Consider the following 26,366-nt stretch of genomic DNA (forward strand, 5'->3'; position numbering starts at 1 on the left):
CTGAGGCCAGATCCCCTCTCCACTCCACATTTGGTCTCACTTCTCACGCACGACTCTAGATCGAGGCCCCGTGTTGCCAATTCTTTATTCCGTGCCGCAGGCTGTGCTGGCTGATGGGGCGTGGTAGTGACTCAGCGTGCATTATTACTAAGTAGCCTTGGTCTCTCTCTCCTTCTCACTCTCTCTCTGCCCCTCATTTGCTCCTCCCCCCCACCCTTTCTCTCCAAACGAAAAACTAAGGAGCCAGGGTTTGGACTGTAAATCCCAGCATAAAATCTAGAGATGGTGGTTAACTCTTTGTTCAGAATACGAGAAACATCACTCACTTTGCAGATGGCACTCTTGGTGATGCCAACAGAGAAGGCATGGAGCCGAGGGCTGGGAAACCTGGCCCTGCCTGGGGAAAATCCTTTCACAGGCCGGGCCCTCATCTGCAAAGTGAGAGGCACAGATTAGGTTTCCCGCATCCTGATGCCCCAGCGCCAAAATTCCACGACTGACTAAGAAAATCTACCGCAAATATCTATGTGAACCATCACCTGAAAGTCTAAGTAATGATTTTGCGCGTATTCGGAGGTCACGGATACAAGATTTTGACCTTGCTCTAAAGAAAGGAATATGAACGTATCAGAGGAAGGTGTTTTGCACAGTGAGCTTTGGGCCCGAGACTTGAACTTTGGCTGTGAAAACTTACAGAATGGACACATGAAACCAGAGTGACTGTCAGAATTGCAAAACTGGACCCTACGCAGTTTCCGTCTGAAAAAGTTCTTCCGTCTGAAGAATGGGAAACTGTCATTTAAAAATGGTGTAATACGGGAACTCTTTTTCCCCACTTTGGTGGGGGCGGGGGCAGGGATGTTTAGCGTATTTAAGCAGAGGGGCCACGAACTAGCTGTTACTCTTGTTTTAATTTTGATGGGAAAACTTTGTAGCAGCAGGAAGAGGCTTTAAGCTCATGTAAAGGGGAGGGAGCTGTCCCTCTGGTCTGCCTGCCCGATCTGCCTCGTATCTCGGTAGTATTTTGTCCAGGGGCGGCAATTTCTGGTCAGTGCTAGTGTAAGCCACGGGATAATTTCCCGTCTAGGGACTCCTCATGGAGTGCAAGGCCAGCATTAAATTGAAGCCGTTTAGAGGTGGACGCAGTTTGTGAGCGGCTGCCCACAATTCAGAAGCGGAGACGGGAGCACTGGGAAAGGAGCAGCAGAGTGCGCATTCCAATCGGTCTTTGTCTGAAGCCCTTGGCTTACGCTCCCCGTGTTTCCGCCACCCCCTTGGGAAACCTCCCTCTTCTTCGGCCACAAACACGTACAGAGAGCAGCCTGGCAGAGAAGTAACAGCAGTGGAGGGCACCGCACAGCAGGGGTGCAAATAGGAATATGGCGAGGCCTTTCTGGGACGGGCGCCGCAGGCTGCTGTCAGACCAGTGGGCGAGGTCTCGGGAAAAGGTAGGCTGCCTGGAGGAGGTGACCCGAAGAGCCAGGGTTAGCCCTGCTAGCCTGAAAGGGGCTGGATCTAGGAAGGAGTCTTTGAGAGAATTTGGCGCATAAGGACACGGGGCGGGTGCAAATAGCATGTGTGGAAAGAATGGGACAGAGGACACAGAGCTGAGAGAGTCAGCCTGGGAGTATCGCCCACTCTCGAGTTACAGAGAAGGAACAGGTAACTGTTTGGTGGGTGACTGAAAAGACGTATTTGAGAAAGACAAAAAACGTTTATACTCAGCAAAAGTTCGCGCAGGAGGTACAGGTCTACCCTTTCCATTTTGCTTGGCCCTTGGGTGTCAGTGGGTGCCGTTTGTATTTACTGTAGTAGTATTTGTGCCTGCACACGCACCCACGCGTGCCCTCGAGGCACTTGCTGTCCCTGCAGCCAGAGGAGCTCAAGAAGTGTCCTGGGAGGCTGGCCGATCTGATGACTTTCAATGGGACTTTGATTGACTATCCAGAGAGCACCTGTGCGTGTGCGTGGGGGGGGGGGGGGTGGGGGGGGGGGGCGGAGGACAGCCTGGGGCAGAGCCCCAGGGAAAGGGCTGAGAGTGACAAGGATGGAGGCCAGCCTGGGGACACCAGGAGCACCCATCTGGGAGACAGCCCTGTAAGGAGGAGGGGCGATTTGGCCATTGGGATTTTTAAACAAGGAAGTCCTCGGAGAACCCGGCTAGACCCTGTCAGCGTGGTGGTTTAGGCAGAAGCCACATGCCTGGCCTTGTTGCCCCTCTCTGTCCCTGGCTCACCTCCTCTGTTCCCAGCTCCTCGGATCCTTTCCTTGGTTGGCACAGCTAAGTCTCTAAACCCGGCTGGCTTGTCTTCACCACCTCGTCTTCCCTGTGGGTCCTCCCCCGCCATTCCCCAGCCCACACCCTGGAAACAACTTATTCCTGTCATAACTTAAATGCAATTATTTGGTCTTCATTTTCAAAAGCAAGTTCATATTGGTTTTTTTCTGTAAAATACCATTTTTATTTTTTTAAATGTTTACTTATTTTTGAGAGAGACAGAACACAAGCAGGGGAGGGGCAGAAAGAGAGGGAGACACAGAATCCAAAGCAGGTTCCAGGCTCTGAGCTGTCAGCACAGAGCCTGACGCGGGCCTCGAACCCACAAACCGCGAGATCAGGACCTGAGCTGAAGTCGGAGGCTTAACCGACTGGGCCACCCAGGCGCCCCAACAAGGAATAATGTTTTAGCAGCAGCATTCTCTTTGTGTTTTACCTGGCAATCCTGTTCTCAACGTCTCTCTCTCTCCTATTTCTTTGGCTTCCTCTTCCCAAGCTGCACAGAGTAGGCAGAGCCAATTGGATAAATGTGTTTGTGCATTTTTTTTTATTGTGGTCAAACATACGAATCATAAAATTTTTGCCATTAGAAATTTTTTTTAATGCTTACTTATTTTTGAAAGACAGACAGCATGCATGGGAGCGAGGCGGGGAGGGGCAGAGAGAGAGGGAGACCGAGGATCCAAAGCAGGCTCCGCACTGTCGGCACAGAGCCCGACGCGGGGCTCGAACTCATGAACCGCGTGATCATGACCTGAGCCGAAGTTGGACGCTTAACCGACTGAGCCACCCAGGCGCCCGCCTTCTGAATCCTTTTCAAGTGTGCAGTTCGTGCCTGACCTATGTTCACGCTGTTATGTGACTGTTCCCGGCGTCCATCTCCAGAACCTTCTCATCTTCTCACGCTGAAAGTGCCCACCCATTGAACACTAACCCCTCACTGCCTTCTCTCCCCAGCCCCTGGCAACCACCTTCCGATTCTGTGCCTCGGTGAAGTTGACCGCTCGAGGTATCTCACCAATAGGATGATTGTGCATCCCCGCTTAGCTCCTTCAGTGCATTCCCACCACATTTGTAAAATCTGCCGCCCCCCCCCTCCCCCCCCTCACCGGCTCCTTCCTAACTGAGTGCCTCTCCCAAGCCCACTCCTGGAACCCACCCCTTCTGTACCGTGCCTTACCCCACCTCCTGCTCAAGGACACTTTTCCCAAGCATCCCTCCTAAAACAATTCCACCCCAAGCCCCCACTCACTCCATTCTTCTCTGTCTTGGCCTCCTGTTCCTTTCTTTCATAACATTTACTGCAGTTTGAACGTTTTGGTAAATTCTTGTCTACCTTTTATCCCCGGCTCTCAGCACAATGCCATGTAAATAGGATGTGCTCAATAATATTTGTTGAATGACTATACTGACCAAAGTGGGGCCTGTCTATAGTCAGTTTAAAACAATAAATTTTGGGGGCACCTGGGTGGCTCAGTCCATTAAGCAGCTGACTTAGGCTTGGGTCACAATCTCACAGCTCATGAGTTCCAGCCCCGCGTCAGGCTCTGTGCTGACAGCTCAGAGCCTGGAGCCTCTTCGGATTCTGTGTCTCCCTCTCCCTCTCTGCCCCTTCCCTGCTCACGCGTTCTCTCTCTCTCTCTCTCTCTCTCTCTCTCTCTCTCTTTCTCTCTCTCAAAAATAAACATTAAAAATTTTTAAACAATAAATTCTTTGTTCTCTGCTTCACGCAGCCCTGAAAGAATGTTTAGAAGAATGTGTCTTTTAATGTGTGCTGGGTCACTATTCAGGTGTATTTAGCCATAAAGTATTTTCCTGATACATTTATTCTTCCTCTTCCTCCAAGTGTGTTTACTTTCCTGCACAAAACTTACTTTGTTGAACTAAACACAAGGGAGAGAAGGAGGAGGAAGTAGATACAAGTATCTGGGCCTTTATGCAAAGACAAAGAGCTGCTTTGTTTCTCATTCTCTGTGGAATCGAGAACACCAGGAAGAACGAGAAATTGTAAGTGAAACGTTTAACACCGAAGCCAGCGGTGGATGCATTTAATTTGGGGAGAGGGGAATACAAGCAAGTTTTTCCTCCCACTGTGTCATTCAGATCCTTGCGTGGCCTTTTCCTGGTTCTGGGAGAGCCCTGTGTCCCCACCTGCACCAGCAGGCAGGGGTGAGGGATGCTGGAATTCAAGTGGCAGTGTGGCTGGCTGATTCTTCTTCGAATGTCAGGATTTCCGGGGCGCCTGGGTGGCTCAGTCAGTTAAGCGTCAGACTCTTGGTTTCAGCTCAGGTCACAGCCTCCTGGTTTGTGAATTCAAGCCCTGCATCGGGCTCCATGCTGACAGTGCAGAGCCTGCTTGGGATTCTCTCTCTCCCTCTCTCTCTCTCTGCCCCTCCCCTGCTCACGCTCTCTGTCTCGCAAAAATAAATAAAAATGGGGCACCCGGGTGGCTAAGTGGGTTAATAAACATCTGACTTCTGCTCAGGTCATGATCTCACAGTCCGTGGGTTCGAGCCCTGGGTTGGGCTCTGTCCTGACCGCTCGGAGCCTGGAGCCTGCTTTGGATTCTGGGTCTCCCTCTCTCTCTGCCCCTCCCCCATTCTCTCTCTCTCTCTCAAAAATAAATTAAAAAAAAATTTTTTTTAAACGTCAGGATTTCCAGGTCCTGTTAATTATTTTATCTGCATCTCCTCATGTGTAGAACATAATTGGGCAACGCACGAGGTTACAGAACTGACTACAAAGATGACATTCCTACCTTTTACCCACAGAAGAACCATACCTTCCTTCTCCCTGACAGCCCCCCCCGCCCCCCCCCCCCCAGCCAGGACCTCCAGCTTTGAGGTCCACCGCCCTCCGTGTAGTCGTCCCCGGATCCCTGGACGCTTGTCACTGCCACACTTCGGCTCGGGTTCACACTTTCTCCCTCCAGCCCCAGGAGACCCTGCCCTTGTTCGCAGGGACCCACGCAGGTCGACCTTCAGACTCAGGCCTCCCTGCCTCTTGAGTTTTCCTCTTCTAGGACTCTGTCCTCTCTTCTCCACTGCCCCGCATTCCCTGGGGATGACCCATGGCTCCACCCCTCCACAAGTCCCCTCCGGCCCCCATGTGCCTGGCCCACCCCCTGGGACTCCCGCCTCCAACAATTGTACCCCTTCCCGCCACTTCCCGCCCATGGAACCCTCTGCCTGTTGCCACGCCTCCCTCGCCCCCACCTCGTGTGTCTCTTCTGTCCTCACCGGGCCTCTGCAAGACTCCCTTGTGCCTCTCCGTTTGTCACACGTGCCTTAAGTCCAGCTCTTTACTCGTTTTGCCCCCCGTCTCCCCCTGCTGCCACCGGCACTGGCTCTTGGCACTTTTTTCTTTTTTTAATTTTTAATTCACATCCAAGTAAGTCAACACGGTGGCTCTTCCCGCTTGCAATTCAAGGCCAGTACGGAGGTGCCTACACTCCTCACGCTCCCAGACAGCTGACTCTCACCTTCTCCTCTGCCCCCGAACCTAACTCCTCCTTCCCCTTCTCTCTCTCAGTGGGTTTCCTTGCTGTCTCTTTCGCCATCGCAGAAAGCCCCCCGTTCTACTCCATCCCTCCTGCATCATTCACCAGGTCCCATCCCCTCTTGCTTTTTCAAGACATTGTTCTAGAAATTCTGCCTTGGCGTTTTCCCCTCCTTTCTCTGCCATTCTCAAAGGAATTAGAATAAAGGTCTCCCTTTCTTCCATGTCTCCCTCCAGCTACCCCACCTCCGTGTTTCTCCTCTCTTGTTTTATAAGATCAAAAGCCCTGGAAGGACTAGCCTCATTTTTCCCAGCTCCTTTCCACTTGCTCTCGAACTCGGCACCATTGGACCAAACAGGTCCTGGCAAGCCTTGGATGGTCCCCACCACACTGAGTCCCAGGGCGTCGTCCCTCTGCCCTTCTCTGGTGGCCCGGCAGCAGTGGTTGGAGCAGCCGGTCCCTCTCTGCTCCCAGACATGCTGGGATGCCATTCTCCCTGGCCATTTCTTCCTCATCTCCCAAAATGTAAACATCGGAGGGGCCCAGAGCTCAGTCCTTGGACCTCCTCTTTCTTTCCCCATATTGACCTCCCAAGTGATCCCATTGAAAGTGTTGTGTTACTTTCCTAGAGGTGCCATAACAAATTCCTACCCCCTGGGTGGCCTAAAACAACAGGGATTTATTCTCTCACAGTTCCGGGGGCCAGAAGTCCTGCACAAAGATGTCGGCCTGGCTGTGTCCCCTCTGAAGGCTCTAGGGGGGAACACTTCCTTGCCTGTCCCACCTCCTGGTGCTCCCTAGCTTGTGGCCACGGTGCTCCACTCTGTCTCCTTCTTCACAGGCCTTCTCCTCCGCATCTGTGTCTCAAATCCCCTCTGCCACCCCCTTATAAAGACACTGGTCGTTGGATTCAGGATCTGCCCTAAACCCAGGATATGCCTCCCTAGCGAGATCCTCAACTAATTAAAACTGCAAGGACTCCATTTCCAAATAAGTCACATCCCGAGGGTCCAGGTGGTCATGTCTCTGAGGGGGGATGCTATGTGACCCAGCACAGCTGTCTGTACTGTGACCCCTCTGAAGTTTATGTGCCTAGCTTGATCTGCCTCCCTGAGCTAACGGCTTACTCAGCACCTCCCCGTGGATGTGCATCAGGTATGTCAAACTCAACAATTCCCGAACTGATCTCCTGTCCTTCCCCCTCCAGAGCCTGCCCACCCACCCATAGCTTCCTCCCCTTCGGGTGGTGGGATCTCCATCCTTCTAGTGGTCAGGCCCCAACCCCTGAAGTCGTTATTGACCCTCCTTCTCTTACACCGCGTGTCCAGTCCTTCCGCAAATCGGGTGATTCTGCCTCTAAAACAGACTCCCGTTCCTCACTCCCCCGCCGCCGTCACTCTAACCCAAGTCCAACGCTCTCTCTCAAACCAAATTACTCAGTAGCTGCCTAATTAGGCTTGTGCTTTAGCTTTTGCTTCCTTCAGCGCCTGTTTGTAACACCGTAGCCCGAGCGCTGCTTTGGAAACGTGAATCAGACCAACGTCCTCCTCCCCTTGGCCTCTAGTTACGCTTTGCCTCACTCAGAATAAGAGCAAAAGGCCCCACAGTGGCTATTTATCTGCCTGCAGTGCTAGTCTTGTTGTGGATTATCTTTGAGAAGTTTCATCTTTTCCTAACTGTTTGATTCTTTTATTTGTATGGAAGTCAGGGTATGTTACAGGGTTTCATGCACTTGCCTTATCATTAAGACTCACCTTGAGCCCTTGTTTAAAATCTGTAGATTTTTGGGTCCTTCTCTTGGATATAAGTAATTAAGGAGCAGAGCTCAGGACGATCAGCAGGTGTCTTGGGGGCTCTGATGAGTTCTGGAAAGCACTGCCACGGAGAATTTGCTGAACTGAGTGAGCGATCATTTTTCTAGGTCCTACACCTTCTAAAGTACAGTTGCCCCTTGGACAACACAGGAGTTAGGGGCCCTGACCCCACACTCACTTGAAAATCTGTATATAACTTTTGACTCCCCCCTGGAGGTAACTACTGTATGGAAGACCTACGATAACATAAAGTCAATTAACACGTATTTTGTATATTACATATATTACACCCTGTATGACAGTAAAATAAGCTAAAGAGAAACAAGTTATTAAAATCATAAGGAGCGGGGCGCCTGGGTGGCCCGGTCGGTTGAGCGTCTGACTTTGGCTCAGGGCATGATCTCACGGTTGGTGGGTTCCAGCCCCGCGTCCGGCTCTGTGCTGATGGCTCAGAGCCTGGAGCCTGCTTCGGATTCTGTGTCTCCCTCTCTCTCTGCCCCTCCCCCACTCACACCCTGTCTCAAAAATAAACATTAAAAAAATTTAAGAATCATAAGAATACATTGACAGTAGTATACTGTATTTATTGATTTAAAAAAAAACAAAAAACAAACAAAACCACCACGTAAAAGTGACCCATGCAGTCTGAGTCTGTGTTCAAGGGTCAAGTGCACTGTTTCTTTTCCTCGTTGTGAAGCTGTGGCCAACAGGGAGGATTTTATTTCTCTTCCCATTTTACGTTTGTGAAGACCGGTAACTATTTTCTCCAGTCGCGAGGCACAGAAGAATTCCCCCCGGTGAACCAAATACTTGACAGCTTTCTCCTAAGATTCCGCCTTTCCGGCTCCCCCCTCCTCCCATATCCTTAGGAAAAGGAAAAGGGACAGGAGCCCACGCGGAGAGCAGACCTTCACCGGCTCCGTTGATAAACACAGGCCACTTTGGAAGCTTATTTCAAAAGGGTTGAAATGTAGCAACGTGGATGGAACTGGAGAGTGTGATGCTAAGTGAAATAAGCCATAGAGAGAAAGACAGATACCATATGGTTTCACTCTTATGTGGATCCTGAGAAACTTAACAGAAACCCATGGGGGAGGGGAAGGAAAAAAAAAAAGAGGTTAGAGTGGGAGAGAGCCAAAGCATAAGAGACTCTTAAAAACTGAGAACAAACTGAGGGTTGATGGGGGGTGGGAGGGAGGGGAGGCCGGGTGATGGGTATTGAGGAGGGCACCTTTCGGGATGAGCACTGGGTGTTGCATGGAAACCAATTTGAGAATAAATTTCATATATTGAAAAAAGAATAAAAATAAATAAATAATAAAAAGAAAAAATAAATAAAAAAAAAGAAATGTAAATACAATGATTACAGCGCCTCTGTCTCCGGTATATTTGGAGTTTATCAGATCTCATCACAGGCTGCTTTCAGTTGGTCCCAGGAAAGAGAAGTCGGGGATTAGTTCTAGAGCCACAGCCCAGGCTTTGCCAACCCAGCCAAACTCAAGTTCTTTAAAGTGCGTCGTTGGAGTTGAAACACAGCACGCGCGCCTCTGTGTTTCCTTCCGTGCTTAGCTGTCCCACAATAGGGGACGTCTGTTTGCCGACGTGCTCTTTTCTGTCTGCCCCATTAGGAAGTAAACCCCACAGGGCAGGGACGCCGTTTCGTTGCCACCCGCCCAGAACAGGACCAGGCTCCTAGCGGGCAGACTGGCCTGGGTGTAAGTGGAAAACCCCGCCTCAGAATGACAGTGGTCTCCATTCTTGTAGTGGACGAAGAGTGTCCTCTGGGGGTGGCATCCTCGTGAAGCCACAAGTGACCGAACCCCCCAAGTACATTCCTAGCTGCTTTCTGTTAACTTGGGGCATACCCACGTATTGATATGATTGTGTATACGTGAATACGTACCTAGTGAGTAATCCTAGAAGTCTTTCAAAGCGGACGTAGCACAAAACGGGTATTCATGCTCTGGGAAATTCTTGGAAAATGTGATCCATATCAGATCTTTCTTTCTTTCTTTCTTTCTTTCTTTCTTTCTTTCTTTCTTTCTTTCTTTTTTTTTTTTTTTTTTTAAAGAGAGGTTGTTTTGCTTAGTAGAAGTCAGTGCAGGGGCACCTGGGCGGCTCAGTCGGTTAAGCTTTGGGCTCTTGATTTCAGCTCAGGTCATGATCTCACGGTTCATGAGTTTGAGCCCCACGTCAGGGTCTGTGCTGACAGCTTGGAGTCTGCTTGGGATTCTCTCTCTCTCTCTTCCTCCCCTGTTCTCTCTGTCTCAAAATAAATAATCATTAAGAAAAAAGTCAGTGCACGTTTCTGATAGAAATATTGAAAACAAATGAAAACATAGCATTCAGATGCCATTTTCCTGTTATAAGCTTTTTTGTGTGTTCTTATGCTACATTTCAGTTTTATTTGTTTAATGATATTTTTTTAAGCATTGCATTGATAATGGGTTAAAAAAGAAGAAAAGTCAAAGTAAAGTATACTCTAGCTTAGAAACTAAAAACCTTATACCCCGATTCCTCGGTCCCAATTTTGGCAATTCTAATGCATCATTCCAGTTACCAGCATTGGTTATGGTCATTCCTCCCGGTCCCCACGGAAATGCATGATATGTGCAATATGCTGCAACTCCGTAGCTTGATCTATCTTGGCTATTTTTGTATATCAGTGTAGAATGACCCCCCTCATTCTTTGTTTAAGCTTATTTATTCTGAGAGAGAGTGTGAGTAGGGGAGGGGCAGAAAGAGAGGGAGAGACAGAATCCCAAGCAGGCTGTCAGCACAGAACCCACCTTCTAATCCTCTCTCCCTCCCTCTCTCTCTCTCCCTCCCTCTCTCTCTCTCCATCTCTCTCTCTCTCTCTCAAAAATAAATAAAACGTTTAAAAAAATGAAATTAATTGTAGGTTATAGATCTACCAAAAGTGTGTGTACATTTAAAATTTTGATAGTTACTCCTGAAAGTCTTTCCAAAAAATGAGAGTATCTTTTGTCTCCTCTCCTTGCCCAAACTTGGTATTGTTAGCCTTCTCCAATCCAGTCGGATAGATCAGATTTAGCATTCATTATTGTAATTTATGTTTATTTAACATAGATGAGGTCAAGCACCTTTTTCCGTATTTATTCTTTGCAGTATATTTTTCTGGGAACTCTTTAAACCTTCTGCTCATTTTTTTCTATTAGTGCCTCACCATCCATTTTAATTATTTCTAATTATGCATTAGATTTGTACTGTAAATGCTGTGCTGTTTTGTATGTATTGGACCGAATATTTTTCAATAATTTTCCAATATATTTTCCAATAATTTTTCCTTTTATTAAAAATAAATATCACGTTATAAACATGTATGTGCTGGGGCGCCTGGGTGGCTCAGTCAGTAGAGTGTCCGACTTCAGCTCAGGTCACGATCTCACGGTCAGTGAGTTCGAGCCCCGCATCGGGCTCTGGGCTGACGGCTCAGAGCCTGGAGCCTACTTCTGATTCTGTGTCTCCCTCTCTCTCTGCCCCTCCCCCGTTCATGTTCTGTCTCTCTCTGTCTCAAAAATAAATAAACGTTAAAAAAAAATTAAAAAAATAAAAAAACATGTATGTGCCTTTACAACATAATATTCTGTTCCTATGATTATACGATGATTTCCTTAACATTCCCATATGAAGAACCTCCAATTCTTCCCTAATATAAATAACAATACAAGACATTTCTGGGGACAAACCTTTACTCATTTTGTTTCCTTACCACAGAACCCCTGCCCATCCCCTGCCCACTAGCCAGATAACAAGATCAGAATATAAATGTTTTTATGTCTCTTGACATTCACAGCTTGTTTTCACTGAGCAAAATTTGGCTTTTTTGGTTTGTGTCAAGTTTTTATTTAAATTCTAGTTGGGGCGCCTGGGTGGCTCAGTCTTTTGAGCATCCGACTTCGGCTCCGGTCATGATCTCGCAGTTCGTGGGTTCGAGCCCCATGTCGGGCTCTGTGCTGACGTCTCAGAGCCTGGAGCCTGCTTCGGATTCTGTGTCCTCTCTCTCTGCCCCTTCCTGGCTTGCACTCACTCTCTCTCTCTCTCTCTCTCTCTCAAAACTAAATAAACATTAAAAAAAAACAATCTAAATACTAGTTAGTTACCGTAGAGTGTAATATTGGCTTCAGGAGTAGAATTTATTGATCCCTCACTTACGCGTAAGACCCAGTGGCAATGAATAGAGTGAATTGTTTCTCAGTTTGAGGTGTCAGGGCGGGGGGACCGTCTGGGTTGGTTCACATCCCACCTCAGAGGAAATCGGTATTCGAGCTCAGAAACAAGACCCATTGGGTTCTTTTCTCACTTCCTCCCTCTGTGGTGGGATAAGTTGTGAACCATTTGCTTCCTTCTCAAAATCTGCTTGCTTTTCAAAGCGATAAGCAGGAGCGGGGCTCGTTAGCCACAGATCAGGGGGTAGCTCGTTTATGGCACAGTAGTACCGACGAAACTGATGATGACGGAAGAGGGGACGGTAAGCAAAGGAGCTTTCTGATCCCCAGTGTCATTGATTCACCGCCTTGTCCTGAGTGTGCAGAACTGGCCAGTCTCTTTCGCGGCAGGGGTGGGGGGGTGGGGGGCGTCGTTGGCGGACCATCCCTTTACCCTCTCGGGCAGCTGGTGGGAGGGAGCTCGCTGCCCACCCCGAGTGGAGGCAGCGTCTTCAAGTTTAGCCTCTGCCAAGGCCGCTCGCGTCCAGTCGGCCAAAGCCGAGAGCCGCGAGCCGGCGTGCTGGGGACCACACCCCGCCCTGTGCCGCAGCTTCCTGCCACTGTCCCTGGGCTCCATGGAATCTGCTCCGCTGTCTGTCATGTCACCGTTAGGAGCCACATCGGGATTTTGGTCTTTTCTGTTATTAACAGCAGCAGCAGGAGGAGGAGCGTAGCAGTGACGAGAGTGGTCATCTTGCACTGAACGTCCTTCCGTTCTCTTCTCAATCTCCTCTGGACTTTACCAGGTTGTTACTAATATTAGCCCCATTTTGCCAAGTGGGAAACTGGAGGCTTTGAGGGGAATCCCAGCCCCATCTTGTGTAAACTCCAGCTGAGTCCTTCTAAAGTTTAGGGCGCACAGTCGCAACGGTCCCAACTGTGTCCCGAGGCAGCGTCGGTAATCTCTTTCCCGCCAGGCCCTAGGTGGATAGTCGCAGTCGGGGCCAGGGTTTATCTGAGGCCGGATGGAGGAGCTGCCCCAGGCAAAGAAGTGATGGGGAGGAGCTTTCCCTGCTTCCCGGTTTGGTTTAGTCCCGCCTGGTGTGCCACTGGGAAGCCGCACCTTGATCAGCCAGCTGCACCCACAGGCGGGTGGGTGACGAGTGCTGTGCTGGGCTCCCTGCGGCAGAAAGCCTTTGCTGGCCTCTGGTCCTGCTTCCCGACGGTGCGAGGCTTCCAATGTAGCTGTGGGGGAGAGGGGCGCGTGAAACGAACAGAACAGAAGATCTATCATTTTTAGGTGCGCAGCTCAGTGGCAGGGCCGTGCAATCGTTTACCACCGTCCATCTCCAGAACTTTTTTCACCTTGCAAAAATTTAAAAAAAAAAAATTTTTTTTTTTAGATTTATTTATTTTTGATAGAGACAGAGCACAAGTGGGGGAGGGGCAGAGAGAGAAGGAGACACAGAATCCGAAGCAGGCTCCAGGCTCCGAGCCGGCAGCACAGAACCCGACACGGGGCTCGAACTCACATACTGCCAGATCATGACCTGAGCTGAAATCGGTCACTTCACCGACTGAGCCACCCAGGCGCCCCTCACCTTGCAAAAATAAAACACTATACCCATCAAACAACTCCCCGTTCTCCCCCGCCACTGGCCTCTTGCAACCACCATTTTCCTTTGTGTCTACGAATTTGACCACGTTAAGTCCGTGACATGAGTGGAACCATACAGCATTTGCCCCTTCGTGCCTGGCTTAGCTCACTTCACATAATGTCCTCGAGGCTCATCCATGTTGTAGCAGGTGTCAAAATTTCACTCCTCTTTAAGGCTAAATATTCCGTCGTATGTATAGATCACATTCTGCTTATCCATTCACTCATCAGTGGACTCTTAGGTTGCTTCCACCATTTGACCATTGTGAATAATGCCGCTGTGAATAGGGGTGTACAAATATCCGTCAGATATTGTATAAATATCTGCTTTTAATTTGGGGCGTATGCACCCAGAAGTGGGATCGATGGATCCCAGGATAATTCCATGTTTGTGTGGTAATGTTTTTAGGAATACCCGTTCTGTCTTCCTTATACGGTTGTAGCATTCTGCATTCCCACCAGCAGTGCACAAGGGTTCCAGATTTCTCCATATCCTCACCAACACTTGTCACTTTCTGTTTTTCTTTGGTGTCTCTTTGTTGGTCTTTACAATAGCCATCCCGATGGGCGTGAAGTAGTCTAATTAAAGTTCTCTCAAGAAAACCTCTATGGGAATTAGTTGACAGGTTTGTCTTCCTTTTTCGCTAAAGAAGGTGAATCTCCTTCATGGAAACTTGCTGATTTAAGTATGATTATTCAACGAAACTGTCTCCATGGAAAGTTTGATGTCGGTTTGATTCAATTTTGAACGGTCACAGGAAACTTACGAGCCCCAAGTTCGCATATGCCAAACTGCCCTCATCTGAGAGCTCTGACGGTAGTCGGACAGACTGCAAACTTTAACTTGGCCACTTTTTAAGTTATCTAGTTTTGGGGTTTTTTTCTCTCTCTCTCTTTTCCCTCCTTTTACCTGCTTGTGAGCATTCCACTACGTGTACCTCTTGGTAAAGGAAGATGCCAGTCTGGATGAAGGGTTCAGAGTGCAGGTGGTGGGACCAGCCAGACTTGGATTAAAACCCAGGTTTATCCAGGAAAAAATGACCTTCTCCAAGACTCCGCTTCCTCATCCTTACCACGAATATCGCCTGCCTCGTGGGCTTGTTATAAGGAGTATAAATGCTTCACCAGATGCCTGGGCAGAGTAAGCAGTGTGTACCCAGTAGCTATAATCGTCACCGTCCCCACCATCATTATCAAAGGAAAAGACTTCACTATTTCTTAGCAGTTGTGCTTGAAAGGGAAGAATAAAGAAGAACGTTGTAATAACCAAATAAAGCTAAAACAAAATTTCTAGGAAATTTTGACCCCAAACCCAGCGAGGGGTGAGCTCCGTGCTTTCTCCATCCAAACTACACATTAAAGACTGTAGGAATCCGGTATAGAAAGATCAATGAATATTTATAGAGAAGTGTTTCTATAAAACTATCGCGTGCTGTAAGACACATGCTGCCACATTTGGACTACAGAGGGGATGTGTTCTCACTTAAGCTTTCTGTTTGAAAGCTCCCTGTTGTCTTTATGTCATGAAATGGTCTTTAGGTCAGTTGGGATGGACTCTAGAGGCTTCCTGTTACAAGGACCCTTCACACAGACCCTGGGTTTTACTTAGTTGTTCCTCATTTGTTCCATTCCAGCTTATTAATACTATCCCCATCATTATTTCATGAGCCCCCTAGGGCATTTGAAAGTAATTAGTGATTGGAATCCTCTTTGTCCCAAGGGTAGGAAGGAAATGCCTATCTAAAGAATGAAGTTACCGATGCCTAATGGGACAGGTAAAGCATAAGAAAACCAGATTTTTTTATTCTCTCCTGCCTTTTGGCACTTTGCTTGTTTAATTTCTCTCGTTGCTGGTCTAGATGACAAATGTTTTCCAACCAGCCAATTCTGAGACAGGTTGTATTTTCAGTTCCAGTTTCTCATTTAGGCTGGAACTTCCTGGGGCAGATTTTAGCTGTGCTTGAGAGATCACACTGAGTCCCTCAATTAGGCTCCTTCCATTCCTTTGTTCCCTCCGTCATCCGATTCAAATGCAGGCTTCTTCCTCATTAAAATAAAAAATGACTCACTAAGCCAGATAGCTTGTTGCTTGCCAATTTCTCAGGAAAGTGATAGTAATTAGGACGAACAGAACACCGGAGCAAGACTTCCAGAGCAAGGCCATCCACACGAGCCTTTTGTTATCTGTCCAAAGCATCACTCCGATTCTCTGGTGAAAGCAGCCCAGTGTGTGTGCCCAGCAGACCATCCACAGAGCACAGGCCTGGGAAGGCTACTGAAGGCTCAGAGCCTGTGAACCGGAGGGAGTCTACTGGAAGGCGGGCGGGGGAGAGGGGGACGTGAGTCCTGTGTGGGATGCTGGGATGCTGGTTGCTGATGGGGCTTCTAAGAAAAACAGGAAAAGATGCGTGACCTCTGTGGTCGGTTGCTAGCAAGGAAGGTCACTTGCAAGGTTTATTTGAGCTCTGCTTTGGTATGTAAGAACATAATTGAGATTTTTTTTTCCCCTCCAGAGTTGTAGTCCACATGAGATAAGCCTCTGATACTGACCCAAAGCCTGTAGTCATTAAGTATTTTCTGCCCCAAGCGGAACTGTACTGAGAGCCACGAGTCGGTCACTGGCAACTCGAGTCTCCATAAATGTATTTGATGATGGAAGCCACGGGTCACTGAAAAGGGCAGGACCCGTGTGGCCTTCCTCAGAGCGGCCCAGGCAGGGGTGTGTGGAGAGGGTCTCCTGAGCTGCCTGCCATGTTTACGCCTCCTTTGGGGAAGAGGAACACACAGACTTTCTCTACCTAAATGTTGCTGTTGGAGCAGGAATTTAAAAACGAGTGAACTCAGCTCAAATGCTTCTGAAAAGTTTGATGTGATTTCCGACCTTGTACCCTGGGGGGAAAAAAATGTATTTGCAAAGTAAATAGGACTCTAGATTTTGTGTTCCGTCCCCACTTTGCATACGTGCGGGTATATGTGTTTGTTTGCAGTAGAAAATGATGGGCAGAGGGAGCAGAGGCTGTTAAGAGTTCTGAACACTCGCCCTGCGCTTGTATTGTATTTGTGTGTGTACGTGTGTGTGTCTACCAGAACGTAGACACCCACGGACCGCAACGCCCCGTCGAGTGTGCCCGCGAGGACCCTCTGAGATGCTGGGTGAGGATCGGAAACCCACCCCCCCCAATCCAGCTCGCCCACCAGCCAACACGGCCGGGTCACCTGCCCTTGGAAGACATGGCGCCTTCTGATTTGTTGTGGGCCAGGGAGGGTACACGGGTTGGGAGGGAGGACACTTTCTATTTCACACCAGCAGCAAAAATAGGCAGGCCAATGTGTTTGGGGTCAGAACATTTGATAACCCCTTCTTTCTCTGGTTGCACACCTATTTTTAGCCCCTTGATTTCCCCCATGTTTGAAAGCTGATTGGCAGACCCCTGATGACCAATGTCTTTTCTTCTAACAGCACATTCAAATGGCCTCTCTGAAAAACTTGCATTGCATGAGACTTAAAGCCTGCTTTTTAAGCACCTGCCCTTTAACTCGGGAAACAGCATTTTTAATGTCGCCCCCGTGCCTAGAACTTTCACCAGGTACTAGATGCCTGGAATTTCACCAGAGCCCATCTGGGCTACTGGCCCAGGCTGGGATCCCAGGGGGTCACTATCTTACTTAATAATTCCTCACTGCCCTCCCAGGACAGCAGTGAACAACACGCGTGTGCACACACACACCCCCCAAAGGCAGAAATGTCACCCTCATATATTTCCACTGAAGGTACAGAAAGAGGAACCAAGAAATGTACGTTTGTCATGCTATTTGAGCTGAAGAGCATGAGAAATGCAAAACACACCCAAACCTAAATCAGTTTGCTTAAAGCCAGGAGCACGAAAACATCGCCAACGTTATCTTTTTACGTGACTGTTCTCATTTTAGATAATGGAGGTGCTTTGTATTTCAAATTTCCCCAGTAGCTTCACACCCAGACTCTCTAATACAGAGTCAGGAATTGGCGCACACAGAAGAGACCCATTTAATTGCTGCTTTAGCCTCAGCAGGTGGTTTGCGGAATTGAGGTCCTCTCGCGTTTGTACATCCCTGGGCCTGGCGTTGTGAAGCTGCCATGGTCCGGGATGATGAGAGAATCTCTTCATCTGATTTAAAACATAAAGGTCAAGTCAAGGGTGCCCGGGTGGCTCAGTCGCTTAAGCGCCTGACTCTTGGTTTCGGCTCAGGTCACGATCCCCCAGTTCGTGGGATCGAGCCCCACATCGGGCTCACTGCTGTCCGCTCAGAGCCTGCTTCGGATCCTCTGTCCCCCCTCTCTCTGCCCCTCCCCTACTCGTGCATGTTCTCTCTCTCTCTCAAACATAAATAAATATTAAGAAAACCATTTTTAAAGAAATACTAGCATAGGGGTTAAGCTTTCATTTTAACTGCTAAACGTACACAAGGGAAATTAAATTGACTTCCAGACCATCACATTAACCTGTGGTATGATTCTGGGAAAGAAATTTCCTTTCAGCCTAATTAAAGTTCCAAGGGCAAGGATAATTATTGCCTTTTTTTTTTTTTTAATAACATATGGGTCATCAAAATCTGTCCCCAAGAGCCAGAGAGGTGTGGATACTTGGTGCCATGTTCTAGAAGCTCTGTCCACGCCACCAGTGCACATCTGTGTGGGTCATCTGCTTCCTGAGTGCTCTGTCCAACTGCGGTGCAGGCCCAGGTTGAGATTGTAGCCGACTTTGGCTCGCTGGGCTTCCTGACCCGGTTTAGGTGTAGTTACTGGAATGTTACATAAAGGCCCAGGAACAGAAACGGGCACACCCTACACCTGCCCTGATTTATATTCCCGCAGGGCTCGTAGGTAAACAGGTGAGGAGCAGAGCCCTGGGACCACACGCATTCCCGAGGAGAGCTGGGTAAGGCTTCTTAGAGGCAGTGACATCCCCACTGAGGCCCTCAGAATGAGTTGGCCAGGCCAAAGAGACCAGAGTGAATGTGTCCAGCAGAGGCAGCTGGGGAACCAGGATACGGGACAGGAGCTGCTCGTGGTGAGGAGGCAGGAGGGCCGAGCCAGGGGCTGGTCACACGGGGCCTCAGTGGCGGGGTTACAGAGTTCAGACATTGGCCTGAGGCTGGCTTTGAGCAGGGAGTGACCCGGCCGGAGTCGCACAGAGGACTAAAGCATCAGGGATGCGGTCACCTGGGCCCTCACGGAAGTGAGGGCTGGCCAGGCTGGCCAAGCAGGGACCTGACTCCAACTTCCCCCTGTAGGGGTTCACGTAGGCTGGGTCTTCCACGCCACCTGCCTAGTCAAGGGCCACAGGCACCGCTCTTGCTTGTAAAAAGCTCTGAGAAGAGGTTTGATGAAGGAAGGTTCCAGGAGATAGAAGTGAAAGCATACAAGGTACAGGGTGTGGCTTCGGCCCTGGAGGTGTTTACTGTCTGGCAGGCCTGACACGATAAACACATTAAACAGCGTAAAAATAAAGACCAAGCTCTAATCGGTACCAGCACGTGGTTTTGTACAAGGTGACCCTTGACGGTGGGCAGAGAGTGACGAGAACTCATCGCAGAGGGGTTGAGGGAAGGGGAGGAAAGGCATTCCAGGAGAGGGTCCAGGAGAAGCACAGCCGGTAACAAGGAACGACACCTTGGCAAAGCGGCTTGGCCTTGCTGAAAGGGGGTTTGAACCGAGTGGATGAGGGGTGAAAGTCAGGCCCTCTGAGCTGAGACTCTTGGATTTCAAGATAGAATCCAGAAGAATACATTCATTCCTATGTGACGCGATCCTAATTAGAACTTTCTAACTGCTCACCAGATACAGCTCCCTCCTTCCCTCCCTCCCTCCCTCCTTCCTTCCTTCCTTCCTTCCTTCCTTCCTTCCTTCCTTCCTTCTGTCCATCCTTGATTCCTTCCTTCCTTCCTTCCTTCCTTCCTTCCTTCCTTCCTTCCTCCCTCCCTCCCTTCCTCCCTCCCTTCCCTCCTTTTCTTCCTCCCTTCCTTCCTTCCCTCCTTCCTTCCCTCCTTCCTTCCTTCCCTCCTTCCTTCCTTCCTCCCTTCCTCCCTTCCTTCCTCCCTTCCTTCCTTCCTCCCTTCCTCCCTTCCTCCCTTCCCTCCTTCCTACCTCCCTTCCTTCCTTCCTCCCTTCCTCCCTTCCTTCCTCCCTTCCTTCCTCCCTCCCTTCCTCCCTCCCTCCCTTCCTCCCTCCCTTCCTTCCTCCCTCCCTTCCTTCCTCCCTTCTCTCCTTCCTACCTCCCTTCCTTCCTTCCTCCCTTCCTCCCTTCCTTCCTCCCTTCCTTCCTCCCTCCCTTCCTCCCTTCCTTCCTCCCTCCCTTCCCTCCTCCCTTCCCTCCTCCCTTCCCTCCTTCCTTCCTCCCTCCCTCCCTTCCTCCCTTCCTTCCTCCCTCCCTTCCCTCCTCCCTTCCCTCCTTCCTCCCCTCCTTCCTTCCCTCCTTCCTTCCTCCCTCCCTCCCTCCCTTCCTTCCTTCCTCCCTTCCTTCCTTCCTCCCTTCCTTCCTTCCTCCCTTCCCTCCTTCCTACCTCCCTTCCTTCCTTCCTCCCTTCCTTCCTCCCTTCCTTCCTCCCTCCCTTCCTCCCTCCCTTCCTCCCTCCCTTCCTCCCTTCCTCCCTTCCTTCCTCCCTCCCTTCCTTCCTCCCTTCCCTCCTTCCTACCTCCCTTCCTTCCTTCCTCCCTTCCTCCCTTCCTTCCTCCCTTCCTTCCTCCCTCCCTTCCTCCCTTCCTCCCTTCCTTCCTCCCTCCCTTCCCTCCTCCCTTCCCTCCTTCCTTCCCTCCTTCCTTCCTCCCTCCCTCCCTCCCTTCCTCCCTTCCTTCCTCCCTCCCTTCCCTCCTCCCTTCCCTCCTTCCTTCCCTCCTTCCTTCCTCCCTCCCTCCCTCCCTCCCTCCCTTCCTTCCCTCCCTCCCTCCCTCCTTCCTTCCTTCCCTCCTTCCTTCCAGATCCTTATCTTTATAATTTGGTAGTTTTCCCCTAAACATCTCATTTGGATTTCCTTAAAAACCAAGTTCTGCGAGGAGTAGTTTCACCTCCCTGGCTTTACTACAGTTTTGTTTAAATCTTTGCTTCTTTCCTGCTGGCGTGCTTTGTTGTCAGGGTGAAGCTCTCTGCTCATCGACAGTGCGGGGAGAGCTTGGAGAACCGGCCCTGTGGGCTGCTGATGAACCTGGCAGCAAGGATCTTGTTGACCAAGGACATGCTGTTCTTAATACCCTGATAATTTCCTTGTGTGAGCATGGCCCTTTCTCCAGCTCTGTTTTCTCATTTGAAGCACGGGGATCATGACATCCGTGTAGCTCCGTGCAAGAATTTAGTGGGGGTCTTAAAAAAGATTGCCCACACATTAGGAAACGTCAACACACGTAGCTGTGACAAAAATCCGGTTGAGACGTGATCACTGTTGATGGGGTTTTGGGGTGATGGCGGGGTTTGGAGCTGATGGCCAAGAAAGAATTCTTGAAGACGACACCTTTGGTGCAAAAAGGTGATTTCATTAAAGCGTGAGGACGGGACCTCAACCCTGGGGTTGCGCGGAATGACTGCTTATATGCTCTGGGGTTGGGGGAGGTAAAGTCAAGAGAAGGTTTCTCAAAGTGATTTCCGTATGCTAAAGAGGATTGACAGGTGACTGGAGGCCTAGCTGTTGTCAGCTAAGGTTGTTTCCCCATTTAGCAAAGCATAATCATTTCCTGGAGATTAGGCTGTTGATGAGATATCTGTAAACTGATGGAGACGCGATCAGTTTAACCATTTGTTTTCTGTCCTTTCCTTTGTTCTTGGGCAGCCAGGAGTGCCTGAGGAATATCACACGCGTCCCACCGGGGTGTGTTGGGGGGCGGGGGGGGTGGAGGGGTTGTGCTAGCTTGTGCTTGGCCCTCAGCTTGCCTTATGGCCCTTTTCAACTACCATTGGAGATTTGGGGTGGGGGCAGCTCTTTTAGAAAGGACTCAAAAGAGCAGTTGTAATTTATCCACTGTATTTATTTGTTTGTTTATTTGAGAGACAAAGACAGAGAGTGAGCAGGGGAGGGGCAGAGAGAGAGACAGAGAGAATCCCAAGCAGGCTCTGCCCTGTCAGCACAGAGCCCAATGCAGTGAGATCATGGCCCGAGCCGAAACCAGGAGTCGGACTCTTAACTGACTGAGCCTCTCAGGCGCCCGCCTACCCACTGTTTTCAAATTTATGAAAGCTCAGAAGAATAGACGGGAAAGGATTTCAGGAACTTGTAAGTCTTTTTGGTTTTCCTGATGGTCCTCTGTGATAGGTTACCCTCAACGGAAAATGAGAGCGCTTTTCTGTTTGCAGATTGCAGAGGGAATGGCATACATCGAGAGGAAGAACTACATTCACCGAGATCTACGAGCAGCAAACGTTCTGGTCTCTGAGTCACTCATGTGCAAAATTGCGGATTTTGGGCTCGCTCGCGTGATCGAGGACAATGAGTACACAGCAAGGGAAGGTATGTTGTCCTCACCGCTTCAGCTGTCTTGCTGTTTCGTTTTATTTCGTTTCTCTCTCTCTCTCTCTCTCCCTTTCTCTCTCTCTCTTTTTTCTTTTACAAAGCAATTACAATAGTCATCATTTTAAAAAAAGAACTCCTGGGGCTCGTGGATGGTTCAGTTGGTTAAGCGTCCGACTTTGGCTCAGGTCATGATCTCGCGATCTGTGGGTTCGAGCCCCACGTCGGGCTCTGTGCTGACAGCTCAGAGCCTGGAGCTGCTTCGGATTCTCTGTCTTCCTCTCTCTCTGCCCCTCCCCCCACTCGCCCTCTGTGTCTGTCTGTCTCTCTCTCTCTCCCCCCAAAAATGAGTAAACCTTAAAAAAAAATTTAAAAAGAAGAAAAGAACTCCTTTGGTAAAATGTTCACAGTGTACCGTAGTTGCTGTTTGTGGGTCTATTCTAATAATCGTTTTTAAAAAATTACTCTCCTGATTAACTCCACACGCTGTGTGTAAAGTTTATAAATGTCATCTGTATTTCAATTAAGCAAAGGAAAACAAAGAGAGACTTGGCAAACAAAGATTAGACTTTGTTGCTAATTGTACGTTAAAGCTTTTTGCCCAAACAACGAAGCACACTGTTCCTAACTGTGGAGAAAACATTTGTAACGATAATTCTGTATCCTGTATTCTGGCCTTTCGATTGCAAATCAAAACTTGCAAAGTATGGCACACGGAGAAGTAAATGTAATGCTACAAAAATACACCCCTTTTATTTAACCACGTTCCATGTTTTTCTACACATACTAAAACGCACAGAGTAAGCTGGCTCATGGCTCTGTCTGGGGCTGTGCTCGCTTTTCCGTGTTGCTTAAGGTCTGAGGATCCTGAAGGTCTCACTCACGAAAGTTGTGTGCGTATCTTTGTAGAGCCAAGCATTCTCTTGACATTCCCAAAAAGTATTAAACAAGGCTTATTTTCCTGGAAACACACGCGTGCCGTTTCTGGAAGACGTCTACTGGATTTATAAAGGCGCATTGAGGGGCGCCTGGGTGGCTCAGTCGGTTAAGTGTCCGACTTCAGCTCGGGTCGTGATCTCCCGGTTTGTGAGTTCGAGCCCCGCGTCGGGCTCTGTGCTGCCAGCTAAGAGTCTGTGTCTCCCTCTGTCTCTGCCCCTCCTTTACTTGTGCTCTCTGTCTCTCAAAAATGAATAAATGTTAAAAAATGTTAAAAAAAAAAAAAAGGTGCATTGGAAACACCGCTTTGATCTGTTTAGCCTCTCTTGTGCCCATCATGGTTCAGGTGGCTCCCCCCTGAGGTTGGGTGATAACTTGTCCTCAGCGAAAAGGCAGGTGATGTAGGATGCCACGTTGTTGTCCTGTCATCACCCTTCCCACCTTCTAGGTCAGGCCACGGGGACATTCGGCAGCTGCTAAGGCCTCATAGTAAGTGGGAGAGCCAAGAATCGAACCCAGGAGGGGTCGCCTCGACCTACACCGGCCGGAATATATTCCACTGGTTTTGTTGGATATGACGAGACTGGTGTCTCACAAAAATAACTAACTGTTCTCGTGTGAGACAGGTGGCTTAGCGCAGAGAGCTTGGGTTCTAGAATTAAATAGTAGCCATTTCAGGGCAACGGGAATGCTTAGCCTGTGCCAAGCACGCAGATCAACCCAGTGGACTCTGGCACCAACCTTGGGGAGGTTCCGTCTCCTCAGGTTCGAGACGGAGAGATACAGGTGCCCAGAAGGCCTAAAGACAGTTAAGTGACTTGCCAGGGTCACACCAAGTTGGAAACAGCAGACCTGGGATTCAAAGCAGGGCGCGCTGGGCAGGACTGACCTCCCCCCACCCACCTCAAGACACCCTGCCCCTCCCCCACCCACCCCCCGACCCCCCCCTGCTGCTGCCCAGCCCTGTGGGGTTAATCGCCAGAACGTGCTAGAGTGAGTACCCTGCGTGCAGGACCTAGCTCTTCTACAGGGCCGTCTCCTGTCCTTACTGTTCTAGTTCGGATTTCCAACTTGGGTCTGATACTTCAAGAAATTCCAGAATCCTGGTGTCCTTAACTGCTTCCCTCTGGGCAGATCATTATGCTACTCAGTTCCCGCAAGTAGTAATGTTTGCTCCGAGCAAATGAAGGCAGGAGACCTGAACATTTGGAGTCGTATCTGAAATTCCCGCTGGTGTGGGTTTACAGAGATTGCCCGCCAGAATGTGCAAGGGATTATTTATATTCCATACAAACATAGAATGGGTTCAGTGACCATCTGAACACTGAAGATGTATGCTTTGGAGACCGGTGTCGAGGGACAAATATGTGAGCGGAGAATAAATGCCTATACATTCCGTGTCATGTTCTTTTGTTTCAGGTGGGCCCGTCATGACGTCCCTGGGAGGGCACACAAGGAACTTTGCTTCTCACAAGGGGAATGCCCAAAAGGGACACAGGGGAGGGAGGCGACTATTTTCAGTATGACGTTTTCTACTGTCTCTGTTTTGTACTGTATGGAGGCATTCTCTATTCAAAAGAAATGATTAAAATTTTCCCCCAGAGAAGGAAAGTGTGAAGGCCACATGCCCAGGACTTTTTTCGTGTCAGCTCAGAGGCCCAAGTGACACATGTCTTCTCCCTTAGGTGCCAAATTCCCCATTAAGTGGACGGCTCCAGAAGCGATCAACTTTGGATGTTTCACGATTAAGTCTGATGTGTGGTCCTTTGGAATTCTCCTGTATGAAATCGTCACCTACGGGAAAATTCCCTACCCAGGTATCGTTTGCTTACCTATTTTCATTCGAGTAGTACCCATGAAGAAAAAAAGCCTAAGGGCAGGAGGCATAAAAAAATAAACCCATCCCAAAAGTTAAGAATAAGCCCTTTGTGCTAGAACTTGACTGTGACTATCTTTAGTGGAAAGTGTTCTGAAATAGGCTTAGACACTTCCCTGCCTTCTTATTGATTGATGTGTATTGAATGTGTATTGATTGAATGTGTATTCCCTTTTTAAAAAAAATTTTTTTTAACATTTTATTTCATTTTTTGAGAGACAGAGACAGAGTGGGAGCAGGGGAGGGGCAGAGAGAGAAGGAGACACAGAATCCGAAGCAGGCTCCGAACTCTGAGCTGTCAGCACAGAGCCCGATGCACACAAGATCATGATCTGAGCCTGACGCTTAACTGACCGAGCCCCCCAGGCGCTCCTTCCCTTTGTTTTTCTAATTAATTCCACCACTTAATGCCTGGAAGGTGCCTGGCACCCTCATAGGCGTTGCTGTTACGAGGACGGTTTGGACACAGGCGCCCTTCCTCGGCAGTGCACCTGTCAGAGGAGGAAACAGACACAACAGTGAGGATTTACAATGCTCTTTGGCTAGTTTTGAAACAGATTATATTGTATAAAGTACTTTGGAGTCTCTGCCTCTTCAGGACGGGACCACCTCTGCTTCTCGGTGGAAGATCTTCCCAGTCTGTAACTTACTGAATGTGAGGCCATCCATTCAGTGTCTCTAGATTCCTAACACCCGAAGCCCTTGGAGCCAGACTGTGCCAGCCCGCCCTTTTTTCCCCAGGATCCATGCCTGAATATGCAGGAAGAAGGATTTCTCCCAAAGCCTCCGCATTTTTGTTAATGTTCAGCTTTTTGCAAAATCGATGATGTGATGAAATTACAGTTAAATCTTTAATGTTTCAATCGTTCCCTCATTCAAAAAATATCTGAGGGCGCCGGGCACTTCGAGGTGCCTGGATGCCGCGGTCACAGCTCCTCTGCCTTTGAGAGCTGATATCCTAGCAGGAAGGGACTGGTAACAGTCAACTAGGCGACAGACTGTCAGAGGGCGCAGTGGGCTATGGAGTAGCTTAAAGATCAGTGAGCAGGGGAGGAGGGTAGCTGGTTGTCTACTGTGATCCTGGTGGCAGCAGGGACTCAGCAATTTGAGGAGGGAGCCACAGGGCTGTCTGGAGGGTCCGGTGACCCACAGGGGAAACAGCCACTGTTTGACTTCCTGAGGCCCCGTGGTTTGGGTCTCAGTGAGTGCTTGCCGGATGAATGAATGAATGAATGAATGAATGACGTGCCATTTAACGTCTAGACAGGCACCGTGCTATGGATGAGAAAAACTTGTGGACAGAGTAGCAACGTGGCCTTCGTGCTCCTGATCACCCTCAGTGCGGTTTTGGGATGAGCCACGGAGAAGTCAGGGACCAGGGGACCAGGGAGGGGAGAGCCTCAGGCGGTGGGCTGACCGTCCCATGAAATCCTTCTTGTACCAACGTTTCATATTCTGACTGCCAACCCCGCTCCAGATGCCGAAGTGAATGAAAACACTACAATAAAATGGGGAAAATGTTTTTTAAAATTTATTTATTTTGAGAGAGACAGTGTGAGTGTGGAGGGGCAGAGAGAGAGAATCCCAAGCGGGCTGCACGATGCCCGTGCAGAGCCCAACGTGGGGCTCGAACTCATGAAACCGCGAGATCGTGACCTGAGC

The 26,366-nt window shown here is 49.3% G+C and overlaps 1 protein-coding gene across 6 annotated transcripts in view; it reads left to right on the plus strand.

Annotated features, from left to right (window-relative positions):
• Positions 1-26,366, plus strand: part of LYN (LYN proto-oncogene, Src family tyrosine kinase) — a 124,047-nt gene that overhangs the window by 88,352 nt on the left and 9,329 nt on the right. For all 6 annotated transcript variants that reach the window (XM_019421305.2, XM_019421307.2, XM_053896498.1 and 3 more), the window contains exons 11-12: positions 21,739-21,892; positions 24,514-24,645. In XM_019421305.2, coding sequence (XP_019276850.1) covers positions 21,739-21,892; positions 24,514-24,645 — 286 coding nt within the window. The remainder of the gene's footprint in view (positions 1-21,738; positions 21,893-24,513; positions 24,646-26,366) is intronic.

This window comes from Panthera pardus, unplaced genomic scaffold (assembly GCF_024362965.1).
Source record: "Panthera pardus isolate Hobbes unplaced genomic scaffold, ASM2436296v1 HiC_scaffold_7, whole genome shotgun sequence".
Lineage (NCBI taxonomy): Eukaryota > Metazoa > Chordata > Mammalia > Carnivora > Felidae > Panthera > Panthera pardus.